Source organism: Poecilia mexicana, unplaced genomic scaffold (assembly GCF_051168715.1).
Source record: "Poecilia mexicana isolate PSO_F unplaced genomic scaffold, ASM5116871v1 scaffold_21, whole genome shotgun sequence".
NCBI lineage: Eukaryota > Metazoa > Chordata > Actinopteri > Cyprinodontiformes > Poeciliidae > Poecilia > Poecilia mexicana.
In genome coordinates, this window is record NW_028263390.1 from 2,164,193 (window position 1) to 2,190,709 (window position 26,517).

At 38.6% G+C, this 26,517-nt stretch overlaps 2 protein-coding genes across 3 annotated transcripts; both read left to right on the forward strand.

The window, feature by feature from the left end:
- Positions 1-2,988: 2,988 nt before the first annotated feature.
- On the forward strand, positions 2,989-9,737 carry LOC106921498 (heparan sulfate glucosamine 3-O-sulfotransferase 5). The gene is made up of 2 exons (XM_014993230.2): positions 2,989-3,989; positions 6,499-9,737. Exons 1-2 carry the CDS (start codon positions 3,883-3,885, stop codon positions 7,427-7,429), a joined length of 1,038 nt encoding a protein of 345 aa, XP_014848716.1. The 5' UTR covers positions 2,989-3,882; the 3' UTR covers positions 7,430-9,737.
- A 3,600-nt stretch (positions 9,738-13,337) lies between these two features.
- On the forward strand, positions 13,338-25,269 carry LOC106921499 (histone deacetylase 2). Of its 2 annotated transcripts, none has more exons than XR_015761762.1 (14): positions 13,338-13,520; positions 17,277-17,389; positions 17,517-17,634; positions 17,741-17,815; positions 19,204-19,342; positions 19,431-19,572; positions 19,738-19,830; positions 22,226-22,334; positions 22,414-22,554; positions 23,443-23,551; positions 23,670-23,800; positions 24,437-24,600; positions 24,678-24,735; positions 24,938-25,269. XR_015761762.1 is itself a non-coding variant. In XM_014993231.2 (14 exons), the coding sequence occupies exons 1-14, from the start codon at positions 13,466-13,468 to the stop codon at positions 24,969-24,971; spliced, it is 1,467 nt and encodes a 488-aa protein (XP_014848717.1). In that variant the 5' UTR covers positions 13,341-13,465; the 3' UTR covers positions 24,972-25,269. The 2 variants fall into 2 exon arrangements, 1 of the variants encoding a protein (XP_014848717.1); XM_014993231.2 differs by having other exon boundaries at positions 13,341-13,520; positions 24,437-24,586.
- The last annotated feature ends 1,248 nt before the right edge of the window (positions 25,270-26,517 follow it).

Consider the following 26,517-nt stretch of genomic DNA (forward strand, 5'->3'; position numbering starts at 1 on the left):
AGAACTTTCCTTTTCCCTGTGTGGTTGTTAAAAATATTCTCAGAAGAGGATGAGGAAAATGCATAGTTAATGAAAATAAAACGCTTTATAATTGATAATTCTCTCTGGGCACCTTCTGGTGCTCCCTGGCAGGAACAGCTGTTCTAGTTGCAATTCCTTGTCAGGGCAAAACACTCATTTGTGAGGGGGTGTGCATGTGTGTGTGTGTGTGTATCGTGTGGGTTATAAATGAGTCATGAAGAACGTGGTGCATGCTATTCAGTAGGGCGATGTAGTACATGCTGCTCAAACTCTTTGTCAAGCTGGAATGGAATTGTTTCATAGCATTTATAGCAGTTCAATATTTTGCCATTATAAATTACTTTGACTATGCTGTTGCTTTTAAGGAAGCTTATGTAACCTAACAGTTCTTAGAGTGACAATAAATCCAGAGTACGATTCTGGAGCACTTCACTGTATCCTGCGTTCATACCACTGAAGTCCTCCATGTTGTCGCCTTAAAACCTCAATCAAAGAGTTTTTACATGAGACCAAAACAAGGAAGGAATAATTGTGAAATGAAAAAAATAATGTTTTTCCTCAGCCTCCACAGATAATCGGGTTAAAGTTAATGGGAATGGTGATTTGTTAGAGTCTGGGGCAGAATTCAAATTCCAGCTGTAACAACATTAAGTATACAACCAGAGCTGAAACAGACTAGTTTAGATTAAACTATATTCATGTATTAATGTGGCACAAAGTCTAGAAATAGATCCAACAGAATATGTGACAATATATAAAAATCATTGAAGTGGATGCTCTGACTAAGCTTAAGTTAATCTACAAATAAAACTGGGAGAAGCTGGTACAGATCCAACCCAAAAGACTTGGATTAGTACTTCCAGTGTAAGGCTGTTCTCCACAGTGTTAACTCATAGCTGCTAAATGCAAATGCCCACCACACTTTTCGGATTTTTATAAGCAAAAACACAATAAAAAATAAATAAATCTAAACAGTAATTTTCCTTCCGTTTACAATTATGTGCCGCCTGCGCTGGTCAAACAAATAAAATGGCAATAAAGGTTGTGGTTCCTATGTGACAAAATGTGAAAAACATCTGCAAAGAACTGCACTTACTACAAGATACACCATAATAAAACCATGTATCTCTAGACCACACTTGGTGCAAATCAGTTTATTGACAAACACAAACTATATACATAGAATAAATGGTAACACTTTATTTGAAGGGGGTGAATAAGACTGTCATGACACTTTCATAAACATGACATAACACCTGTCATGAACATGAATAAGCCTTCATGAATATTTATGACTGTTGTCATAAAGTGTCATTCGGTAAATTATGACACTTTTAATACAAAGTTGACATTATTCAAAATGTCTTTGTTATGACAACTTGACATTAACCAAGAAATCATTACTGATATAAATTTGTTATAAAAGTATTACTGATTGCACTTTAAAAATTAGGTAACTTTATGTTATTAAAGGTAAGGTTTAAACAGTAATGATTTCTGTTGTCATAAAGAATGACACTTTATGACAACAGTGTTCCAACAATATTCATGAAGGCTTATTCATGTTCATGACAGGTGTTATGTCATGTTTATGACAGTGTCATGACAGTCTTATTCAACCCCCTTCAAATAAAGTGTTACCGAATAAATTAATATTCTGGTGTGTTATCAGGCTCTTTTTGTGATGTTTAGTCATGGTACCAACTTACACAGGTGTTTTATTTTTATGGTTAAACAAAGAGAGCGTCATGAAACCTGCTGACTTAGCCTATTTCTGATGATACAGTTAAGTGTCAACAAAATACATAACAGAGAGACAAATAAGGTAAGGTCATTTTATTTATATAGCACATTTTCAGCAACAAGGCAATCCAAAGTGCTTTACATGAATTAAAAGGAAATACAAACAAAATAACAAACCAAAGGAAAGAAAAAGAAGAAGAAAAGCAAAATGACTCATCTAAATCCTTTTCTGGTGTAAAGTGAGTAGTTACAGTTTCTAAAAAGTAGAAAGTAATTAAGTAGTGACTCTTCCTGTTAAGTGTTTCTAGATACTAAGTACGTAATTATTCTAATTCTAATTATGGTTCCATTTCTGGGCTGCATAATATTGATCTAAATAGTGCAAACCCCACAATTTCTAATATTACTAAAAAACTAAAATAATCCTTTTCTGGGTATTTTTTTCACAGTATGGTAAAGATTGCTGTATATATTGTTGCTGACATGTTTTTTTCTGTATGTGATTTTTTTGAGAAATTGGTTTCTAACTCTAGTTTTCAGTCAGGCACAACAACATCAATCTACCTCACTGTATGTGGATGGTAGAAATGTGTAAGGTGCTTTATTCTGGTTGGTTTATTGACTTATTCCAGCAAGTCAAGCTGAAACAGGAAGCAGTTTTTTTAATTAAGCAAACAAACTTACAGATGGACTCTGACTACTGACTTTATTCTTGTGCTTTTCTTCAGACACTCTGATGAAATCACAGAGGCTCTTTTGTTCTCCCTTCAAAATCCACAATTGGGAATAAATTAAAAATGTTTCCAGTCTCAGCGGACAAACGCTCCCAACACTTGTTTGTGAGACACTACAAGAGACACTACAATATGTGCTCTATTTGGGACAGAGTTATCTAATTTCGTTCTTAGTTGAATTAGAGAGCATCATGGTTTTTAATAGTTTTGTGACTGATGTTACTCTCTGTTGTGATTTATGCAGGTATACTTGTTACTAAAAGATGAAACGGAATGAGTTTGAATATCGAAGGACATCTTTTAACCCTCCTGTTATGTTGCAGGTCAAATTGACCCACGAACATTATTGCTGTACCTCAGAAACGAACATAACAGGAGGTTTAATTAGGGGCATAGCTCTGTTCCGTTGGGTTGAAGGGATTTGATGCCCTCTGTTGGTTAACCTGCCAAATTACAGTCTAAATCAAAACTTTACAGATGATTTGTGAGATTTAGAAAGGAAACGAGAGCAGTCCTATGAAAACTAATTTTAAAGACATACTTGAGGTTAAATGTAAACATAATATTAACAACACAATGAACACAACCTAATTTTTATCTGGAAATTAGTCTTTTGCAGGTCAAAGGGACAAATTGCAATAATTAATTGCATGAAACAGGAACAATCCTGGAATCTAATCCCATGATTTGGACTATAATAGAGTTATTGGAAGTAGTTGGAAAAAATATATTTTGGCTAAAAGATGTCTGCTGCATAAAGTGAGATGTGTTTTGATATTGTAGCTTAAATGTATTTCATATGATATATTGTATGACTTGGAAATACAACACGAATAATGGACAGAGTAAAATATTTATAGTGATGTTTAGATATGAAAAGGTTTCTTCCAATTTCCAGTAAAATTTCTAAAATTCCCACATTTCACTTACATTTGTACTTTTTCAACCCTTTGCAACTCTGTGTCAACATTCATTTTCAAAACCAAACTGCATTAAGTCATTTATTCATTAAATATGTGTAATATACCCCTTATGTTCCCGTTTTAATCTTCATGAATTTTTCTGACAGCCTTCTTTTTTCTTTCTGAATTGGAACAAGGTCACAGTCTTACACAGTGATGCCGTAGATCAGATTAAATTTGATTCTCGGCCTGTCCAAAATAAATAAATTGATGCAAGCAAAGTGGTGGTGGTGCATTTCCTCTGATCATTAGAGTCTAATGGTGCTGCAGCGCATTGTGGGCGCGGGCGAGTGTGGCTTAATCACTTGTAAAACTTGATTGAGTGTGTGTTAATAAACATTAGGCTGTCTCTCTTTCCCTGCTGATTAGTGGTTCATGTGCTTGCAGGCTGAAGACGCAGTCCTGAAGATTGATGGAGGGCCATGCTATTCAAACAGCAGGCACTGCTGAGACAGAAGCTCTTCGTTCTGGGCAGCCTCGTGATCGGAAGTGTCCTCTATCTTGTGGCCAGGGTTGGGACTTTGGATAGGTGAGTTATCACTGTGACATCAGAAACACACATCACAGACTCATGGGCATCTTGTAATGTCTTAAATCTACCGTAGCTCTCCACGGGACGGGTTCTATAAGCTGTCTTAATGGGAAAGAATTTATTCTGTACTTCAAGAGAGAAAATACTTCCTCTGATACCCAGTTTACAGCAACATTTCCCCAAGGCAGGAGCAGAAAGAACATGAAGGTCTAGTTGTGAAGAATGATTTTCTTTAACACCTTCAAATATTGGCAGCCGACCAACCGGCCTTCAGCTGAAGCATTTTCTACATAAGTTCTGTGTAAACAAGTTTTGTGTAAAAGACAGGTTAGTTAACATGTATTGTTGGAAAACCAAGTCAAGCCTTAGAAAGTTCTTCCTCACTGTAGCTCCAAAATCAGACTTTAAACTACTTCTGTTCGTTTATATTTAACTGAATGTCTTCGCACCAAAATACATGAAAGACCTGCTATCAACATTCCAGACCTGTCAGGTCTTCTGGTTCTGGTCTGAACCAAACATGAAGAAGCAGCATTTAGTTTTCACTCAACAAATGTCTGGAAAAGTGCAAAAATGCAGAAAGACTGAGTTATTTTAAATCAAAGCTTTAAGCCTCAACTAACTGCTGGTTATTCAACAGCGCAGAGCCGGGCTTCCATTTCTGACATCCTCACCTCCAAAGAGCCAAAATGTCACCTTTATCACATGTACCATTATCACTAAAGGAAGCAGCAAAATAACATCCAACAGAGACATAGAGACAGCAGGAGAGACAGGACGAGCAACCATGGTGGCGCTAATGCTAAGCTAGCGCAAATTTAACTAAGTACTTACCATGCCAAAAGAAAAACAAGTGTAATACAAAAGGTTCACAAAGAGTAAGATGTAGCAACAGAAAACATGTTTTAATATAGACTACTTATATGTTAGAATTACTCAGTCAAGCAGAAAATAGATGAAATCAAGAAAGTCTCAAACACCAGCAAATCTTTGAAGTGCAACAGCAACAACAGGAAGTGCAGCAATATGTCTCCATTCACAGAGCGACGAGAGTCAAAACTTCATGCTGAAAATGCCCAATAGCTAGCTTCAACATATACCGTATTTTCCGCACTATAAGACGCACCTAAAAACCTTCAATTTCCTCAAAAGCCGACAGTGCGCCTTATAATCCGGTGCGCCTTATATATGGACCAATATTGAGCCACAACAGGTCCAGCAACGGACTTTACCACAGGGGCCGCGTTTCATTGGCTAATGCCCATTTTAGGTCACAGTGCAGCTACCACGTGCGTGACCGTCTCACAAACACAAGCTACAGTAGTAAACATATGCTAATGTACATTGTGGACCATCAAAACCATGAATGCCGACTTACCCAGCTTTGCAAGAACAATAGGCATCAGTGATCTTGTCCACAGCTGTATTTATGCTGAGGGTGTGAGGATCTGCTGTTTTCCTCATCTATCGGTAGCTTTTAGCTGTGACGCGCACAATGTTGGAGGCATCCAGTGGCTCAAACACCTTGATGTCGTCCAAAAAAGATGACATGAACTTGTTGGTTCCCCTGTCCATTGTCGTGGCTGATATGTTGTGAAAATCCGGCAGAAATGCTACGCTAATTAACTCAGATCGAAATGAAAGACGTCATGTTTACACAGACATGCAGTAGGCTGCTTACGTAGTTGGTCCACTACGGTAAGCAGCCGCCAACTTCTTTTTCCCCCGTAGAAGAAGTAGTGCGCGGTGCATGCTGGGATAGTTGTCAGAACACTGGTTTGTTAATAAAGTTTGATAATACATTTAAAGGGGGGGAGGGGCAGGGGAAGAGAGACAGAGACTGCAGCGGCAGCGTGTCGGTTGGTCTGTGTTACCCAGAAAGCAGTTGGGCATAATATCGCAACACCAACACCGTGAGTGAAACAACGGCTGGGCCAGCCTACTATATAAAGTACTCGGGACCATTTCTTTATTAATGTGGATGTGTAATAATAGAGTATGAAGCGTCTATTCTATGCGCCTTATAATGCGGTGCGCCTAATGTATGAAAAAAAGTCCTAAAATAGGCCATTCATTGAAGGTGCGCCTTATAATCCGGTGCGCCTTATAGTGCGGAAAATACGGTAACTTAAATATGTCTTTATTTTGCTTACAAATACTCGATGGAATACATTATTCTCTCTCTGGTGTCATTTAAGAGTTGTTTCTGTAACACATGACGGATTGTCAGCACATATGAAAACCAAAGGCCCCTGGCTTAAGTCACTCTGTCATTTAATCAATTGTACGCTGAGAACAGCATGCAGTATTGTATATTATGTTACCAGATTGTGAAGCATTCTTTCCAACATCATTGGCATCAGGCCAGACCTCAGTGGGTGATGCACTGCCTGAAGCCAGAGTTAAAATAATGAAATTGCATAATATATCTTAAGCTTATTTGAGAATGGTGTTGAATGAGAAAAATAGTTTTGTTGAATGTACAGCATATATTTTTGTTTTTCAGGTTACAACCCATTTGCCCCATTGAGAGCCGATTTCACCCGTCTGAGCCGGAGCAAATCCCTCTTCGTACGCTGCAGTTTAAACGCGGGCTGCTCCACGAACTACGCAAAGGCAATGCCACCAAAGAGCAAATCCGCCTGCACAACCTGGTCCAGCAGCTGCCTCGGGCCATCATCATCGGCGTTCGCAAGGGGGGCACCCGCGCCCTGCTGGAAATGCTCAACCTGCACCCAGCCGTGGTCAAGGCTTCGCAGGAGATTCACTTCTTCGACAATGACAAAAACTATGCCCGCGGCATTGACTGGTACAGGGGTAAAATGCCCTTCTCCCTCCCTCACCAGATCACCATTGAGAAGAGCCCTGCCTACTTCATCACAGAGGAGGTTCCCGAGCGCATCTTCAAGATGAACTCTTCCATCAAGCTGCTGATTATCGTCCGAGAGCCCACCACCAGAGCCGTGTCCGACTACACCCAAGTGCTTGAGGGCAAGGAGCGCAAGAACAAGACTTACCACAAGTTTGAAAATCTAGCCATTGACGCCAACACCTGTGAAGTGAACACCAAATACAAAGCCGTCCGCACCAGCATCTACACAAAACACCTGGAGCGCTGGCTCAAGTATTTCCCCGTGGAGCAGTTCCACATAGTGGACGGGGATCGGCTCATTACGGACCCGCTGCCAGAGCTGCAGCTGGTCGAGCGCTTCCTGAACCTCCCCTCCAGGATTAGTCAGTATAACTTGTACTTTAATGCCACCAGGGGATTTTACTGTCTGCGATTCAACATTGTCTTCAACAAGTGCCTGGCCGGCAGCAAGGGCCGCATCCATCCTGAGGTGGACGCGTCTGTAGTGACTAAGTTGCAGAAGTTCTTCCACCCTTTTAATCAGAAGTTTTACCAGATCACTGGAAGAACATTTAACTGGCCATGAAATTTGTCTTTCATACAAAAAAGATAAAAAAAAAAAGATCTCACAAGGTATGAACAGCACTTTGTTTAGTTTAATACAAGTATGATATTGTGACCAAATAATAATACTTGATGTAAGTTTGCTCTATGTGTGTAAAATGCAACACAATAGTTTGATGTTTTCACTTAGAGGTTAGGTGGGCAGAGCTAATTCTTTAAAGTCAGTTTACACGTCTGTCTGTGTTTCTCTTCCTAAAAAAGAACATTTTCATGCAGTGTGTTTACAGTTACTTGCAAAGTAAGAGTTAGAGAAGCAGAACTTCTTGAACTCTTCTAAATTTTGTCATGTCCCAACTTGTGAAATGAGTGAAATCTGAAAATGTTGGAGTGCATCTGTAATCAGAATCCTTTTTAAACCCCTAAGCAGATGAAAGTGGAACTAATCATGCATAACAACCCTTATAGAGATCTCAGAACAAACAGCACCAAGAGACCAGGCAGGGAGAGCATTGGTCATAGGAGCAGGCCTGGTAGATCTGGAGAAACTGCAAAGATCCAGAGATCAGGTGGGAGAATCTCTCAGTGTCACAGATCTGACCTCTTTGAAAGAGATACAAGAAAAAAAGTAATTGAATGAAAGCCATCAACAGAACAGTTAGACGCCCTGATATTAGACACTTGATTATAATTTTAGTTTATGTATATTATCCTGATTAACAATAAATTTCTCAATTCACTTTACAATAAAAACAATATTTTGCAGCAATCCTTCATAGTGAGCATGCATGTTCTAACAGTGGAGAGCAGAACCTACATTTAGAAGGACGGATCCTCTAGCACACAGGTGTCAAACTCCAGTCCTCGAGGGCCGGTGTCCTGCAACTTTTAGATGTGCCTCTGCTGCACCACACCTGAATAGAATAATTAGGTCATTAGCAGGACTCTGGTGAACTTACCTACACAAGGAGGAGGTAATTAAGCCATTTCATTCCAGTGTTTTGTACCTGTGGTACATCTAAAAACTGCAGAACACCGGCCCTCGAGGACTGGAGTTTGACACCCCTGCTAGCAGAACAAGGTTGGGTGTGAACATCCATCTGATGCAAACAACAAATCCAGATTCCAATCCAACTGAAAACCTGTGACAAGATTTCAAAGTCATTATTCAAAGACGTTCTCAGTCCAGTGTGAGGTTGAGCTGTCTCCCCCCACTCTCATTAACCACTTTCATGTCTGACTGCTCTCAAATAAAGGCAAGTAGGGCCAATGAAACCTTTTTATCTGTTTTTTTTGTTCAAAGAAAATACATTTAGTTTGAGAGCTTTGTTCTGTAAAGCACTGACCCAGCAGAGCTGAATACACACGCACAACACAGTTTTCAGATTTTATTTGTAAATAAAAATTGAGAAGAGTGTTTGATTTTCTTTCCATTTCACGGTTATGCAGTAAAACGTTGTGTTGGTCTATCACATACAATCCCAACAAAACACACTGAAGTTGGGTTGTAACATGACAAAATGTGAAAATGAGTGTGTTTGCACTGTCGCTGTACCTACAAGTGATTGTTTTTAAGACCATCCTCACAGACATTTATAGTGTTAAGATAAACTTTAAATGTAAATCTTTGAATCAAGATAAGGCAGATTTAAGATGACTAAGAAAAAATAATTTTTTTGTTATTGCCTTGACCCAAACGGCATGTTCAGTTCAGGTGCCATAACGCCATGGTCAAATGGTTTAAATATCATCCACTAGTTTTCAATCTTTAATTTGATATTATCTTAGGCTAACCGGTTAGCCTGTAGCATCCTTTGGTTTTCAGCAGAGGTTAATCTCTCCTGTGCAGAACTAGCATTAGCCTGGCTTATTCAGATTCAACTGGACAGCTTTTAGGACAACTGTTCTCAGGTGGGATATGTTGTTAAAATGAAATGTACTTTTTGTATGCTTCCTTACAACAGAGGTCTTGATAAGAATACTGTTTTAGACAGTGTAAAAATGGGTTTTACCCATTCTCAATCCATCTTGAAATAATCACACGTGTAATTAGTGCCGCTAAGTGCTATCAGATAGCCTAGAAAGCTCTAAATTCATCATAGCTTACACAACCTGATCTTGTAGTTTTAATTTAATGATGTATTGTCATCAAGTCATGCTGCAAAAGGCCACAGTAGGTAAAATAATGTTGTCCTCTAATGATTCCTGTCAAATTAAGTTAAATAGATTATGATCAGCAGCATTTGTCTGTTTCAGTGGGAACACGCATTATGTATCATAATTGTGTTGTTAAAAAATATTAAACTAAAAGTACATGTGACATTTTTTCTGACCATTTGTGTATTGTGTCACCTTATTGTGTATTATGCAAGTGAAAGTAGATTTAGAGTTTTGCAATTAAGTAGATGCAGTGCTATTTGGCACACTATTGGTTGGCGATTGCATAGCAGCCAACCCAGGAGCACCACTCTTTTACATTGGAGACACACAAGTCTGTAGACGTTAGCTTTTGTGGTAGACAGATTTGTGCACATTAAGGTATACCTACCTTAATATGTGCCTTCATAACCTTAATAATTCTGCCCCACAAGAAGCCAGACTCCATAAATCTATCCAGGCGTAAACAATGGCTGAAAATTATAAGAAATTATGAGAGAAGTCTGTGTCAGTGGACCACATCATATACACCACTTCTAGTCTGACTACTCATCCAAACAGATTTCTCTATAGAAGTTGCCATCAATGCTCCACAAAAGGCCATTGCTGTGACTTGTGTTTTCTTCTTAATAGCTTCCTTTGTTTTGTTCTGATTTTGTGACAATGCTGTTGTCTCTGGATAACTTTAGAATTAATTTATAGACGGTTACATTGATCATAAAAGCACTGACCTTCATAACTCGGGTCAATAATAGTGACACTCTTTTTTTTAACCACAAAATTTATGACTATGTATGTCATAGTGGTGATGGCACTCCTTCCATGTGAAAAACACATAGCAAACTAAAACACTACATTATTTGTAATGTTTACTACTACTACTACATTCTACAGCTGAACACACTTAGCTTGTTCGGTAACACTTTATTTGAAGGGGGGTGAATAAGACTGTTATGACACTTTCATAAACATGACATAACACCTGTCATGAACATGAATAAGCCTTCATGAATATTTATGACTGTTGTCATAAAGTGTCATTCAGTAAATTATGACACTTTTAATACAAAGTTGACATTATTCAAAATGTCTTTGTTATGACAACTTGACATTAACCAAGAAATCATTACTGATATAAATTTGTTATAAAAGTATTAATGATTGCACTTTCAAAATTAGGTAACTTTATGTTATTAAAGGTAAAGTTTAAACAGTAATGATTTCTTGGTTAATGTCAAGTTGTCATAACAAAGACATTTTGAATAATGTCAACTTTGTATTAAAAGTGTCATAATTTACAGAATGACACTTTATGACAACAGTCATAAATATTCATGAAGGCTTATTCATGTTCATGACATGTGTTATGTCATGTTTATGACAGTGTCATGTCAGTCTTATTCAACCCCCTTCAAATAAAGTGTTACCGCTTGTTCTGTTTTATAGTAGGTGTTTCCAATGGGAAGGTCATTTTGCAGATCATAAAAAACAAACCTGGTGGACTTTTTTACTCCAGACAAACCAATAAAATATGGTGGGATGGCAACATATTAAACACATTGCATCAACTGATTCACTTTAGAGATCAAGCAATGTTGTCATAAGACTTAATTCAACAAAGGTGCTGAGGATCCGTTGATGCCCAACTAAAGAGAAACTGTTATCAAGTTAGCAGACAATACAGGAAAGTCTGGATGTGCAAACTCTAATTAGAGAAAAGTTTTTAGTTTTTCTCCAAGTCACACTTTGAGTGGTTTAACAAGAGTGATTGCTCATAACACATCAATCAAAAGTGTCATCTGAAACATCTGAATTAAACATTGAGACTAAATGAAACGCTGTTGCTGGCTTGCAGTGAGTGGGAAACAGTGACTGTGTGAAAGGAAAGGAAATCATATTACAGGAAAATAAAATATCTGATTCCACCTTCCTAATCAGGTTAAATTTTTACAAACATTTTTAAAAATGGGCCCAGTCTCTGTAGAATGCATTAAAAATAATTTGCTGCAGTACAAAAGTATTAATCACAGGGGGTAAATGGGAAGAATTCATGAGCCACTTCAATCAATACGGCATACAAAGCTAAGCTTATTACTGGTAAACTTTATTTCCTTCTTTCTGTTCAAGCAGAGAAGCCATAATAAAATATGGAGTAAAAGAAAGTTATCTCCTTCAAAGTAATCGGAGAAATCAGCAGATTGTAGGCTAAACTAGAAAATTTCTGAAGAAATTTAACCGGGGCCTGCCAAAGTGTACCCATCGGTTGGAACCCAGCATTCTGATGCTAAAAATGAACATCAATGCTAAAGAAAGCTGCAATGTACTCAACAGCATGTGGAAATAATTCTTACAATTTGATTGAAATATTTTTTTATTTGTTTGAAAGATTTTTTTTTTGAAAATCCTCAGTCACCCAGGACATGACAAAACTAAAAAAAGGCTTAAAAATAAAGCAACTTGACAAATTATAATTTAAATAGGCCATAACTTGTATTGGGAGCCATTTCAATAAATCAATGTTTATGATGAATTTTATTATGATGAGTTATTCATTAAAACTTTTGTATTTAGAACCTTACATTTTTGTAAAGGTGTAGCAAAGATTAGATCATTCAGACTGAACAAAACTCGTATGTAAGCAACATTTGAATTTTAGTTTTACTTCTCTGCAGACAACATTTTGATTAATTAACTGATCAGATCTCAAAAGAAAGAGCTTCATAAATCCTACAGAAAATCTGTGGGTATGATGGAGGAGCCAGACGTCTGGATGATTTAAAGAGGTCAACGCTTCGTCTCACTCTGGGTTCAAACCATGTGACACGTTTTAGAAGAAAACTCAACCCTGTCCTGCTGGTGAAAAGGGATTTGAAGATTGTAATAGTTGTACAATCACAATTCTGTTTAAAACAATTATTTTTCAATTTTCTTTTTTATCTTGATGAAAAGATGCACTGAAGCTAAAAGTTAGATTTTTCCACAGTTATATTTTACAACTGAACATAAAATTTATTTTATTTTACAAGCTTATTAGCAAATGTTAGCAACATTTAGTCTATGACCTTAAAAAAAATTGTAGCTCTTAAAATTTCACCTACATATGTGATAGTTAAGGTTGCAAGAGATAGTGAGCGTCGGACCACAATGGTGGAAATGATTGAAGCAACTCAAAGATGTTTAATCTTTTCTTTTCTTAAACCTGTGCAATAAAAATGCTTGGTGGGTTGTACGTTGTGGTCTCTGCCTCACTGATAAACAGAGGACGGCTGAGTAGCCAAAATTGTGCTCAACTAACTCATTACTTATATTTTTACTCAAGTAGGTAAAAAGTATAACGTTACTTACTGATGTAAGAGTAAGAAACTATTGGGTAGAAATGTTACTCAAAACATCTGATTTAATTTATTAATAAGGAAATACTTTTTTGAAGAATAAAATTAAAAAATATATAAAAATAAGAAAAAAAACTAGCAAGATTCAGAAATGAATATAAATTGTAAGAGTTTTTTTTTTCTTTCTTTTCTTTTTCAAAAACTTTTTCAAATAATTGTGACAGAGTAATAGTTACCTCTGTTGATAACTTAAAACAACTACTACTAACTTACTATAGCTCTGTATCATGTGTTTGATTTTGAATTTGTATATTTTTTATGAAACATTCTTAAGTATTACTTCTGTAAGGGAACCCAAAACTGATATTCGGGTCATTTGAACTCATGGTCTGTCGCTGAGACGGCCCCCACCCACCTCTCCGTCGCCTGTCAGCGGGTGACCTCGCCTCGCCTCTCCGCCTCGTCCAGAAGTTGCTCCTCCTACCAAACAGCGCCGTGTTGATGTCGCCCATCCTCTTTGCCGTTTGATCAAATTAATTCAAACTTTTTCCCCCAAAAAAGCTGATTCTGACATGGCTTACACCACAGCAGGTGGGACCAAGAAGAAGGTCTGCTACTACTACGACGGTATGTGACGAATTACTGCTGCATCTGGCAGGCTAACATTAGCCATGAAGCTAATAGCTGCTGCTGCAGGTGATTGTAGCGACAGCTAACTAGCAACACACAAGTAGCCTGATTAACGATGACTCAATGGCGTCCACGGAGCTCAGTCACCCAGCGTTCTACATTTCAACTAACTTAAAGCTTAATTACGAAAATGGCTACCAACATATTTCAAACATGCTGGAATTAAGTGTTAGATAATAAATACGTGTATACTAATAATTATTTAAAACAATATAATTTAATAAGACGAAGGCGGCTAATTGAATCCAGAAATTTTCCTAATTCAGTTACATGAGCTGTGTTTGCCCTGGGGATTTTATCTCCAGACTGTAGTCGTTGCTGTTTTCAAATGAATGCAATAAAATTGACGAGGAACTCTGCACGGTGATACTTTAATGAAGTTGGTGAAGAAAGAGTAAAAGAAAATGTATTACACACTTGCTGCACTCAGATCTGATTGCTTTGTGTTGTCTTGTATCTTTGGTAAATGTTCTTGTATCTCCCATAACTATTAGTTTGTTTAAACAGAAGTGATTATGCCAATAAATGCACTTCATTTATTGGCATTTTTTTTACATCTTGAAAAGTTCTCCCGCCTCTTGAAAACATTCATGGGCAAAATCCAAAAGAAGACGTGCATTCACAGAGTTTGAAATTCACGTTTAGTAAATGCCTTGACAAGAAACGCATCAAAGATACATCTGCCTTCATTTATTAGCCATACAGTTGGATATTATTATACCAAGCTTTCTTTTCTCTTTGGATGGATGACAGGAGGGATGTTACTGAACGGTTTTCTCTTTTTCTGTTACTACTAGGGTAAAACATGTCCTTTATGAAAAGTATTCACCAATCCCCTCCTCGATTTCTTATATCTTGCATTTCAGCCACAAACTTCCATATACAACCCCTGGCAAAAAGTATGGAATCACCAGTGTTGGATGAGCAGTCATTCAGACATTTCATGCTGTAAAACAAACTCGGATCAAAAACATGACACAATATTAAGGTCGTTCCAAAGTGCAACTTGTTGGCTTTCAGGAACACTCAAAGAAATGAAGAGAAAACATTGTGGAAGTCAGTGAATGATACTTTTATTGACCAAACACAGGGAAATAAATATGGAATCACTCAATTCTGAGGAAAAAAGTATGGAATCACTCAAATTGGAGGTAGAAAAAAGGACACACCCAGTCTATTTCCTTTCCCTAAATGGACACCTGCCCCAGATTAGATGTGCCCGTTAGTGTGCAGTTCAAAACACCTGCAGTCATGACACCTTGGAGGGCTGCTGGACGAAGTGGAGTGGCGAGAACCATGACTCCAACAAGAGAAATGTCCCTTGAAACAAAAGAGAGGATGGTGAAACTTCTTGAAGAAGGTAACCCTTCACGCATGGTTGCTAAAGATGTGGGCTGTTCACAGTCAGCTGTATCCAAGATATGGTCCAAACACAAACAGCATGGAATGGTTGTTAAAGCCAAGCGTACTGGTAGACCAAGAAAGACATTAAAGCGTCAAGACAAACAACTAAAGGTCATTTGTCTTGAAAACCAAAAAAGTACAACTAAACAGATGAAGCATAAATGGGAGGAAGCTGGAGTCAATGTATGTGACCGAACCGTAAGAAATCGCCTAAAGGAGGTGGGATTTCAATACAGGAAAGCTAAATGAAAACCAGCATTGACACCTAACCATAAAAGAACAAGATTCCGATGGGCTAAGGAGAGGCAATCATGGACTGTGGATGACAGGATGAAAGTTGGCTTCAGTGATGAGTCAAGAATCTGCATTGGACAAGGTGATGATGCTGGAACTTTTGTTTGGTGCCGTTCCAGTGAGATTTATGAAGAGGCCTGCCTGAAGAAAACAACCAAATTTCCACAGTCCTTGATGATATGGGGCTGCATGTCAGGCAAAGGCACTGGGGAGATGACTGTGGTTAATTCTTCTATCAATGCACAAGTTTACATTGACATTTTGGACAGTTTTCTCATCCCTTCAATTGAACAGATGTTTGGAGATGATGAAATGATTTTCCAAGATGACAATGCATCGTGCCATAGGGCAAAAACAGTGAAGGCATTCCTTGAAGAAAGACACATTCAGTCGATGTCATGGCCTGCAAATAGTCCAGATCTCAACCCAATAGAAAACCTGTGGTGGAGATTGAAAAAAATGTTCCACAAGAAGGCTCCAACCTTCTTGTGGAAGATCTGGAAACTGCTATCAAAGAGAGTAGGCACCAAATACTGTTTGTCCCTCATCAAGTCCATGCCTCAGAGACTAAAAGCTGTTATAAAAGCCAAAGATGGTGCAACTAAATACTAGTGATGTATTTTGAATGGTCTTTTGTTTATGTGTTTTTCATGATTCCATACTTTTTTCCTCAGAATTGAGTGATTCCATATTTATTTCCCTGTGTTTGGTCAAAAAAAGTATCATTCACTGACTTCCACAATGTTTTCTCTTCATTTCTTTGAGTGTTCCTGAAAGCCAACAAGTTGCACTTTGGAATGACCTTAATATTGTGTCATGTTTTTGATCCGAGTTTGTTTTACAGCATGAAATGTCTGAATGACTGCTCATCCAACACTGGTGATTCCATACTTTTTGCCAGGGGTTGTATATTCTTGGGTTTTCACATCATAAATTTGAGGAAAAACTGTCTTGTTTACGCCAAGAACACCAAAATCTGAAGTGTAGTGTAGGGTGCATATGTATTCAGAAAAACCACCATTCGCCTGGCAGTTTGTTGACATTTAAATGCACTAGGAGAGCAGTGACTGATCAGCTCCACCTTTCCTAATTTGTGGCTGTTTGGTGAAATTTTTTAGTGCATTCCGATCTATGTAATAATTAATCAAAATTAACTTATTTAAGTCCCGGTCTTAAAAAATACATAGGTAAACTAAATGTGTGGGCTTACAATAAGAACAAATTATTTAAAGCAGTCAACAAACATTTATTGCAAACTGACATGTCATTGTGTTTGGATGAATGACAAAATGTTCAAAATACATAATATATTACCAGCACACCTGCAAAAAAGTTGTATTAAAATAGACGTTTGTAATTTGAGAGGATCAGAGATTTCAAAAATCAGAGTCAGAATTAAACAGATGGAAAGTTGTATTTCTGTTTATTGAACAAATCTGTGGAACAATCTGTCTAAAAGAAAGCAAAGAGAGTAGTTGAATTGTTACTTTTACAAAAATGATAAAATATGTTATCAAGGTATAATGAAGTATATTAATTCAGTAGAGTGCTATATTATTACAAAGAAGGTTTTTATTTACTTTCTTTATATATACACACATCACCTGTTTTGGGTTAAAATACAAGATTTCTTTTTCTTCAAGTGACTCCTTTTCATTCAAAACTTTTATGTTAACATGTGACATGTTCATTTTAAACTGCAAATGAATGAAATAAAGAAACAGAATTAAAGGAAATGAAGGTGCATGAGGGCTGTTGTGGGTTTGTCCATCACACAGACCGGTTAAGTAACATGCTAATTCTAAATCATTTTGGATCAAGTGACTATATAATGCTGTTAAATAAACTCGTTTTTGGCTCTAGCTAATTCACTTATTATTTGAACAGTTTTCTTAAATAATGACATTACCATAACATTTTTATAGTCTGAACTGAACCAAGAACATGACAAAGTCAGAAGCTTAACATTGAACTGATCCCCGATTTGCCTTGCAGGTGACATAGGAAATTATTACTATGGACAAGGTCATCCCATGAAGCCGCACCGCATCCGGATGACCCACAACCTTCTTCTGAACTACGGGCTGTACAGAAAGATGGAGGTCTATGTATGTTGTCTGTGTATGACTCAACAGTTCTGTCTCTCATTTCTTAATTGAAACTAAAGTGCGTCACCTCTTTCCCTGTCTGAGTTCTCATTGAGTACGTGTGTGGGTGTGTGTGTTTGGCCCTCAGCGACCACACAAAGCCACTGCAGATGAGATGACCAAGTACCACAGTGACGACTACATCAAGTTCCTCAGATCCATCCGGCCGGACAACATGTCTGAGTTCAGCAAGCAGATGCAGCGATGTGAGAGCTCACTATCTCTTTGGAGCATTTTTAGAATGCAGGTGAAAGTTTGGGTACCTTATTTATCTTGCGTATAGTTGATTAGTCTTTTATTGCTCCCTTCCAGTCAACGTTGGGGAGGACTGCCCTGTGTTTGATGGCTTGTTTGAGTTCTGCCAGCTATCTGCAGGGGGCTCTGCTGGTGAGTCCTAATTATAATGGGCTGCATGCATAGAGACATTATGGATTTTGTGATTAAAACACATTAATTTCATCAATGTACGGGTAACTCTGCTGGTAATTTGAACCTTTTATTCAAGATGGGCATATTTCTGCTAATTCTCTGATTGACACGTGATGTTTAAAGCTTGCTCATGTTACATCTCTGTGTAAATGGAGAGACAATGTACTTGGATGGGAATTCAGTCCGAGTCATTGTCCAGTTGGAACTAAAACATCAGTAGTTTGATCACCAGGTCACCCAGCCTGGTGAAATCTGTCCCTTGTTCTACACTTTGCTTCATCCAGAGGATCTGGACCGTCTGCTGTTGAGAAATGATTGGTTCCTGAGGGCATGGAGTCTGTTGAAGTTTGAAATTTTATTTAATCACTAACGTTTGGCCATGACGTATTTAACTTGCCAGCTCAATCGTGAAGAAAGCTATAGTAGATGGTTGTTAATTAGTCCTAATCCTAACCCCATAGGGAGTAGGGCCATCATTTCCTATCCAGCAATAAAATGTCTTATACATTCCTTTCTTGCTCTGACTTTAATTGCTCTGTATTTTGAAACGTATCCAACATGGACTGAACAGCTTCGTTCACTTCCTCCACTGCCTTTGCCAAACTACAAACATAAGCAGACTACAATCGTAAAACAGCACAGAAAATCAAATTCATCTTTCACAACTCATTCATTGAGTCGGTTGAAACTCAAATCAAACTCAATGGGAGAAATCCCAGATGAAGCATTGAAGGGAGATGAGAAATGCAAGGAGGTAAATGCCAGGCTACCATTTACCTAGTTGTCTTGGAAATTATTATTGGTGTTGATACAAAATAATACATTAAAATATTAACTAATGCATGTTGTTGGTCGTGAATTATTATGAAGTATAGATGAGTCGACATGGAGTGGTGTGCTGGTGCATTGATGATTACTTTATCATCTTTTTTTTTTACTTTTCCTGCTGACTGACGAGCATCTCCTGCTTTCAGAAATTGGGATGAAAAGATTAAACTTCAGGTCTATGTTTTAGATTTTTTTCAATGGTGTTTAAAACCTTTAGGATTTTTATCTATTAAATGTGTTGACAGGAGTGGAATCAAGCATCTAAAAAAACATAAAAAGTCTTAAAATGCTTAAAGCCAAAGCGATTCAAAAGTCAATTGGTGGACTGATTGAATCGACAAGAAGGATGCTTCACTATTTCAGATACAAATAATTCTTGTTAGATTTGACCTGCATACCAGTTGACACAAGCTTCTATGTAGAAGATTTACCATAAGTTACTTCCTGGAAATAGATCAGCAAGAGACATTTGTACCTCATATCTTTCTCTTAAATGAAGCACCTTCTGTTCTGCGTAGCTGGCTCGGTGAAGTTGAACCGTCAGCAGACGGACATTGCAGTGAACTGGGCCGGAGGACTGCACCACGCCAAGAAGTCTGAAGCTTCAGGCTTCTGCTACGTCAATGACATTGTGTTGGCCATCTTGGAGCTGCTCAAGTAAGATTATCAACCAGTATTTTTAGAAAGGAAACAAACCTCCAGTTGTGCTGAGCCAGACTTGGTTAAGTCTTGTTGTTTCCCCCAGGTACCACCAGAGGGTGCTCTATATTGATATTGACATCCACCATGGCGATGGAGTAGAGGAAGCTTTCTACACCACAGACAGAGTCATGACCGTGTCCTTTCATAAATATGGGGAGTACTTCCCTGGAACCGGAGACCTCAGGGTGAGGAGAGAACAGAAAACATCCAGCCTCAGGATAGAGGCCGGAAAACACCGGCTCCAGCTGGGAGCTGGTTAATGTAGGAAAGGATGTTTAGAGGAAGATCATGATGGAAGGATACTGTTTCTGATAATTACAAGCTGATCAGGTGTTTGTGTTGCGTTTCAGGACATCGGAGCTGGAAAAGGCAAATATTACGCTGTCAACTTCCCACTGAGGGACGGCATCGACGACGAGTCCTACGAGAAAATCTTCAAACCTGTTCGTAGAAACCTGGACATTTTTCCACCTTCTACTACTATTAGTTATGTCTTCAAAACTTACTTTGTCTGACGTTTGTCTAAGAAATTGCTAATGACCAGCACTCTGACTGGGTGAGGTAATCTCTGGGCTCTGAGTGCAGGTGGCCATTTTGAAGTGGAAAAAAGTAAAGGGTTAGCAAGCGACACATTGGCTTCATTCCCATTAAAAATGTGTGCAAACTTTTTAAAAATATTTCTTGTTGGGAAAACACAATTCCACAAGTGTGGTGCTCCCATTAAATAAGGAATGCAATTAAAATCACGTGAATAAGTTTGTTCATTAAAAAAAACACACTGCGCCATCCTCCTCCTACTACCTGTTGTTGTCCGCTTCTTTCTGGTTTGCACCAGTGGCAACATGTTAATCATATGACTTTTGTGACACAAAAAGTGTTTCCATTGTAGTTTTACGAAATAAACCAATTTCTGTATAGCCCAAAAAAATCACCTTATCCCAGCGCCAAAACGTTTGAAAATTGTGTGTCTCCATCAAGCTAATTCATTTTCAGAATGTCAAATTGCTCAATTATACAGTCAGTGGAAACACAACTACTGATATTGAGCACACAGTTAGCACCTTAACACAACCAATATCAAAGGCTCTTTTTTTCATTGAGTAAAACAGAACATAATGATGGTCAGAACAGAGTTTGTCACTTTCCTGAAATGTATCACAAATCTCTCTATAGTGTTTACTAGGGATGTGCCGATCAGGTTTTTTCCTGCCGATACCGATACCGATCACCCATGAGGGCCGATACACCGATACCGATCACATAATTATTATTATTATTTTTATTTTTTTTATCATAAACACTACCGGTTACATTATGTGGAAAAAGGAACCATGAATTCACCTTAATTTAGACAAAAACTTGTTTTTAATAACTTTTTTCAAGAAGAAAACTAAACAAAACAGGCTAAATAATGCAAAGAGCCAAAATAAAACCTCTCAACATTGCCAAAAATATTCAAGTATAAAACTTAACATTCAAAGGCAAATACAGGTTCCATTACAATAAACAATCCAGAGTTACTGAATGAAAACTTCCTGTTAGCATGGCGGCTAGCTGATTACTGCTAGCTCTGATTGGCTGTTTCTGACTGAGCGGAGTAATTATGCAGATCAGGGAGGAGATCGATTATTTTTTTTTAGAGATTATCTGTCTCATGTTAGGACAGCGAAAGTTTTAAAACGTATGTAAAATTTATTTTTTTAGGTTAGATGCTGCAGCTTTAAGCAGAGGTTCGGTGTGAGAGTCACTACCAGGTGGAGCAGAAGCGAAGCTCCGTCTGTGAAATATTACTACCTGTAGCAGCGGTTCAACAGGAGAGCAGAACCAGCGTCTTACATCGCAGCTCAAAGACTTAAATCATTTTCCGGGTTATTTGGTTAGCTTTCTGACCGTCATGCTAATCCGGGTGAGTGTTTGTAGCTGTGCGCTGCTTTACCTGCTATCTGATCCTCCGTATGTCTTTTACTGCAGTGAGCCTCGATGTAGCCAAACTCCTCAAGTATGGCATTGTTTTTATGTCGTATTAGCTTCGTTGTGTTGATGCATTTTGACCTGCTTCAATTTTACGCCGCAACACGCAAACTTCCCCATTCACTCAGTGGTTATAGTTCCACATCGCTTAGGATTTGTTGCTGCGCGTTTGCGCAGAGTGAAGGAAAGAGGAGACCAGCTGCACAGGCAGGCTGGAAATGAGATGATCGGTATCGGCAACAAGAGCCAATGATCGCCGATCACCGATCATGCACTTTTTCACGAAAATCGGCCCGATTATGATCGGTGACCGATCGATCGGCACACCTCTAGTGTTTACTATCTAAGAGGTTATTAACTTAAATGACTGCTAGTTGGTAGAACATGTGCACCAAGAGGACTGTCTTAAATTCACTTTAAAAAATGTATGTTGGCATTTAATATGTTAATCACAAGTCTTAACATCTTATACATTAGATATTGAGTTGTGTGCCGACATCTTCACTGCAGTCTCTGATTAGGCAGCTACCAGTAACCAGCTAGCTAGTTAGCAACATGCGATTTTCTTTTGCTACTGTTGCGATACAGATCTTAAATTTCATTCACAATGGTCTTAAAAAGTCTTAACGTTTCAGCTGGTGAAACCTGCAGAAACTGTTACAATCTATAGCTGTGCTTTTCAAACATTTACATTATCCACAAAGCCTTTGTTTCTCTCTGTTAAAGTGATGTTTAAATGGAGGAAAGGCTTTCAGGTGAATTTTTGACTTTATTCTCCACAAACACTCACTCCTGTCTTCAGCAGAAATTGGAAACCAGAAGCGTAAAATTCCTCTCTGAAAGGAATTGTGCCCTGTGATCCTGCAGGTGATGGCCAAAGTGATGGAAATGTACCAGCCCAGCGCTGTGGTGCTCCAGTGTGGCGCCGACTCTCTGTCTGGAGATCGCCTCGGCTGCTTCAACCTCACCATCCGAGGTCCAGAGACACGCCACACTCTGTCCAAGCGGGTGAAGCTTCCAGGAAGAGTTTGACGTTTGTCCCCGTGTCCAACCAGGTCACGCCAAGTGTGTGGAGTACATGAAGTCGTTTAACCTGCCACTGCTGATGCTGGGTGGAGGAGGATACACGATCCGGAATGTGGCTCGCTGCTGGACCTATGAGACGTCCGTCGCTCTGGATACAGACATCCCTGATGGTTCGTTGCTGGTCACTCATCAGTTGCTGTGAAAATGACCTGATGTACTTCCTGTTAGCTTTGAACAGCCAATATGGTGTCAAAGGTCTCGTGTCAGTTTTCAAATTTCATTCTTACATTATCTGAGTGAGGTTGTGGTTGCGTGCGTGGTGTGTGTGTGTGTGTGCGTGTGTGTGTGTGTGTGTGTGTGTGTGTGTGCGTGGGGGTGTGTGTGTGTGTGTTTGTGTGTGTGTGTACTGATGACCTCTGGTAGCTATGTGCCAAGTCATTCTTTCAGAGAGAAATGAAGAAGCTTTCTGTATTTTAGGGGACGTGTTCTGAGAAGATTATGTGCTGGACAAATAATTGGCGCAGCTAAAGCAGTAGCAGTATTTTGTCTTTGCTAGGCACATAGTGCTATTTTATAGCATAATCACGTAACTGTGTTACCCTTCAGTTGTTATAATGTATTATGTTAAAATATATGTCAAATATGACTGAAAATAAATTTTACTTCCTGATTTAACGTGTTGAAATCGGGCCTGTCTCTCTTTAAGAAACTCTTGTTCTTTCTGAGACTCCGCCTTCAGGAAGTCATCACAACATGGCTCCTCTATTAACCCTTTAACAATGTTTTTATCAGCGTTCCTCTGAGTAGTTCGTATGATGAGCTCAGCAGCTGTGCAGTTCCAGGTGTTACAAAGCTGGTCAGGGTATCGCCACAGTCTGATTTTTTTTCTTCCCCCAATTCTGACAAAACTGTGAAATTCTGTAAGGTTTTCCAGGACAATCAGCACCAACACCAGAAAGCTGAAGCAAGATCAGGAGGTGATTGAGTGGATCTGTACTTCTCCCTCCGTTTCTCTTATTCTTATTGTGGCTTCCTCTTCTCTGCCTCTCCTGTTGCAGAACTTCCATACAATGACTATTTTGAGTACTTTGGACCCGACTTCAAGCTGCACATCAGCCCCTCCAACATGACAAACCAGAACACAATGGAGTACATGGACAAGATCAAGTATGTGTGGTTGCTTTCTGCACCGGCAGCCTACCTTGAGATCAGTATTAACATTCATACCGCTGTTCACCATTTGATCACAGAGCATGTTTGACAGTGTTGAACTTTGACCTTTCAGGCAGCGGCTGTTTGAGAACCTGCGGATGCTGCCTCACGCCCCTGGGGTCCAGATGCAGGCCATCCCAGAGGACGCTGTCCCGGAGGACACGGTGGACGAGGACACCGAGGACCCTGACAAACGCTTGTCCAGTAAGGTTGTCCTCTGCTTCAGTCACAAGCTTGGATAAAAACCAGGGATGGGCATTTAATTGTATTGTTTATTGTGACAAATGTCTTATCATGATAAGAAGTTTAATATATCGTTGTCTCAATTAATGTAAAAAAAAATTTGAAAGTATTATGGGAAGTGTTATTTTTACTACTTTCCCTGCCAGTTGTTCCACAAGAGCATCAATAAATATCAGTTTATTCTCGTGCTGTCACATGGGATCATAAGATGATTTAAAGATTAAATCGCTCAAATTTTAGACCTTTAGTTCTGCTGGAGTTCTTCTTCTCTCCTGTCACTACATGTTCACAATGAAGAATTGCTCTGAAATCAATGACACAAGTGACGGGCTACTGTCGCCCCCTGCTGGTCCAGGAGGAGCGAACGCCTCAAGCCAATGACTCCATGCAGTCCTCTGGGTGTCCTTAGAAACTGTTTGAACTAATTTCAATTCTGCACTGATCTTAATGTGCTCTTTGATAACCAGGACCAGGTGGAATGTATGTGACAAATGACTTGTGTTGTAATGTGCCTTGAGACGACAGATGTGTTTACTGGGTCTTTGTAGTCAGAATTTATGTAAGTGGCTTATGAAAGTATTCTTTGTGTAATTGCAGTTCGTGCCACAGATAAGAGGATAGCCTGTGATGAAGAGTTCTCCGACTCTGAGGATGAGGGGCAGGGGGGCAGGAGGAACACAGCCAATCACAAGAAGGGCGCCAAAAGACCAAAAGTGGAGGAGGAGGAGAGCGAGGAGAAGAAAGCAGGTCACTAACTGGATGTGAGAGGGTGACGAGAATGAAATGAAGTTGTGCTTCAATAGCTGATAATAAATATTTCTGTTTCCTCATGTTTTAGATGTGAAAGAAGAGGATAAGACAAAAGACAGCGGCTCAGAAAAGGCTGAATCCAAAGGGTAACAACAATGACCTTTTTCAAAAGAGAAATCCTGAAGTGAAAAATCAGAAAAGCTCTAGAAGAGTCTAAACAGTGTAATTATGCAGCAGACCTTATGTGGAATCCCTGTTGAACGTTGTGTTTGCACATTTAACTTGGGTGCATCAAATGTTTACTTTTGCTCAGTGACATGTTAACGTATTCTTCCCATCACCCTGCAGAACGGTGAAGAACGAGCAGACCAGCAGCACCTGAATCTCCATCTTAACCATGTTTGACCCAGCCAGTGCTGTCCTTTGTCATGGATCCATCTGTTTGCTGAGATGTTGTTTAGAGCGTTATATTTATTGTGAATCTCATGTTTTTTGATATGTAAATCTCAGCATTCACCATTTATCTTTGCCAGAAATCCTTTTACATCAAAGGATGTAAAAGGACTAAAAAATACATCTTTTTTAGCCTGTCTGTCTGAGACCAGGGCAGAATCTGAGGATGAACATGTCCTGCTTTTGATTGAAATTTTCATATTTTAAATAAAACTTTTTATACTGTTTGTGTGATGTTGAATTTTTGTTCCAACGTTGTGCAGTGAAAGCATTAATCCACACGGGGGCGCACTGTCCAAAGGGAAAAGTGGCACTGGCATCCCAATCTTAAACGTTAGTGTATTTGTTGGCTAGCATTGCTCTTAGCAATGTGTATGCATTTTAGATATCTGGAATGTAATTATGGCTAGTCAGATGAAACCGACTGCATGTTAAAAAGGCATTTACCTGTTTATCAAAAGGTTTGTTTATCTTTGTGAAACAAATAAACATTTTGGATTGTTTATCTGATGAATACAGAGTAAAAGTCCCAGGGAAAATCTGGTCAGATTTTAATTAAAGAATGCTAAAGAGCTGGTCAGTAAAATTGAATATTTTTTGTGCCTAACTTGATTTGTCTCATAAATGTATTTAATAATAAATTACAACAAATGAAATAACGGCTGTTTATCTATTACCTGTTTATCTCCATACAAGGTTTGGTTTAAAATGTAAAACTTTTTATTTAGTTGTTTGAGTTGAGTTCTCTTTTTAAACCTTACCTGAGCTCCTGTGTTGTACCCCCAGGGCTTTTTAGTAAACCTTTAAGTAAGTAAAGTTTATTTATAAAGCGCTTTTCACAGACATAAAATCACAAAGCGCTGTACAATAGAAATCAACCTTAAAAACCCTACAAAACACAAAACCACCAGAAGAAACAACGAAATCAAGAGATAAAATCCTGGGAAAATAAAAATGTTTTTAGATGCTTTGACTGGTTTTGTACCGTGAACCAGGCGATAAGGACGGCGGGTCGCCACGTCATAAATGAAATTGGTGCTTTAGTTGAGCAGGTGTTTTACCAAATACTGGGGCAGTGTAACTATGATGGGGACATAAAATGAAAATGAAACATGATTTTATTTACGAATAACAATCAGATATGTGGCATTCATTTGTTTTCAGCCTAAGTTAGTCAGAACTACCCGTTGCTCCTCTCTACTAGCTTTAAACATCTAGAGATGGACATGTTCGTCCTTTCCTCTGTTTTTTTTGTTTTTTGTTTTTTTTTTTACATTTGTAAAAACCACTTTAAGCTCTCCCCTGAATTGGACGGGGCTGTTTTAATACATTGATACGTTTTGATGCTAAACCTCTCCATTGTTGCTGGCTTACAGTTGCCATCTTCCTGGAAGGTGAACACTGACATATTCAGGTTTCCTGCAGCCTCCAAGAAGTTTCCTGTCAGTACTGTCCTGGGTGTAGCTCCATTCATC

Bases quoted from the DNA above. Each gene is read 5' to 3' on its own strand.
- LOC106921498 (XM_014993230.2), top strand. From the start codon at position 3,883: ATGCTATTCAAACAGCAGGCACTGCTGAGACAGAAGCTCTTCGTTCTG. The intron at 3,990-6,498 runs GTGAGTTATCAC...TTTGTTTTTCAG, and splicing joins AGGGTTGGGACTTTGGATAG to GTTACAACCCATTTGCCCCA.
- LOC106921499 (XM_014993231.2), top strand. From the start codon at position 13,466: ATGGCTTACACCACAGCAGGTGGGACCAAGAAGAAGGTCTGCTACTAC. The intron at 22,335-22,413 runs GTCCAGAGACAC...GTGTCCAACCAG, and splicing joins CTTCAACCTCACCATCCGAG to GTCACGCCAAGTGTGTGGAG. The intron at 23,552-23,669 runs GTATGTGTGGTT...TTGACCTTTCAG, and splicing joins GAGTACATGGACAAGATCAA to GCAGCGGCTGTTTGAGAACC.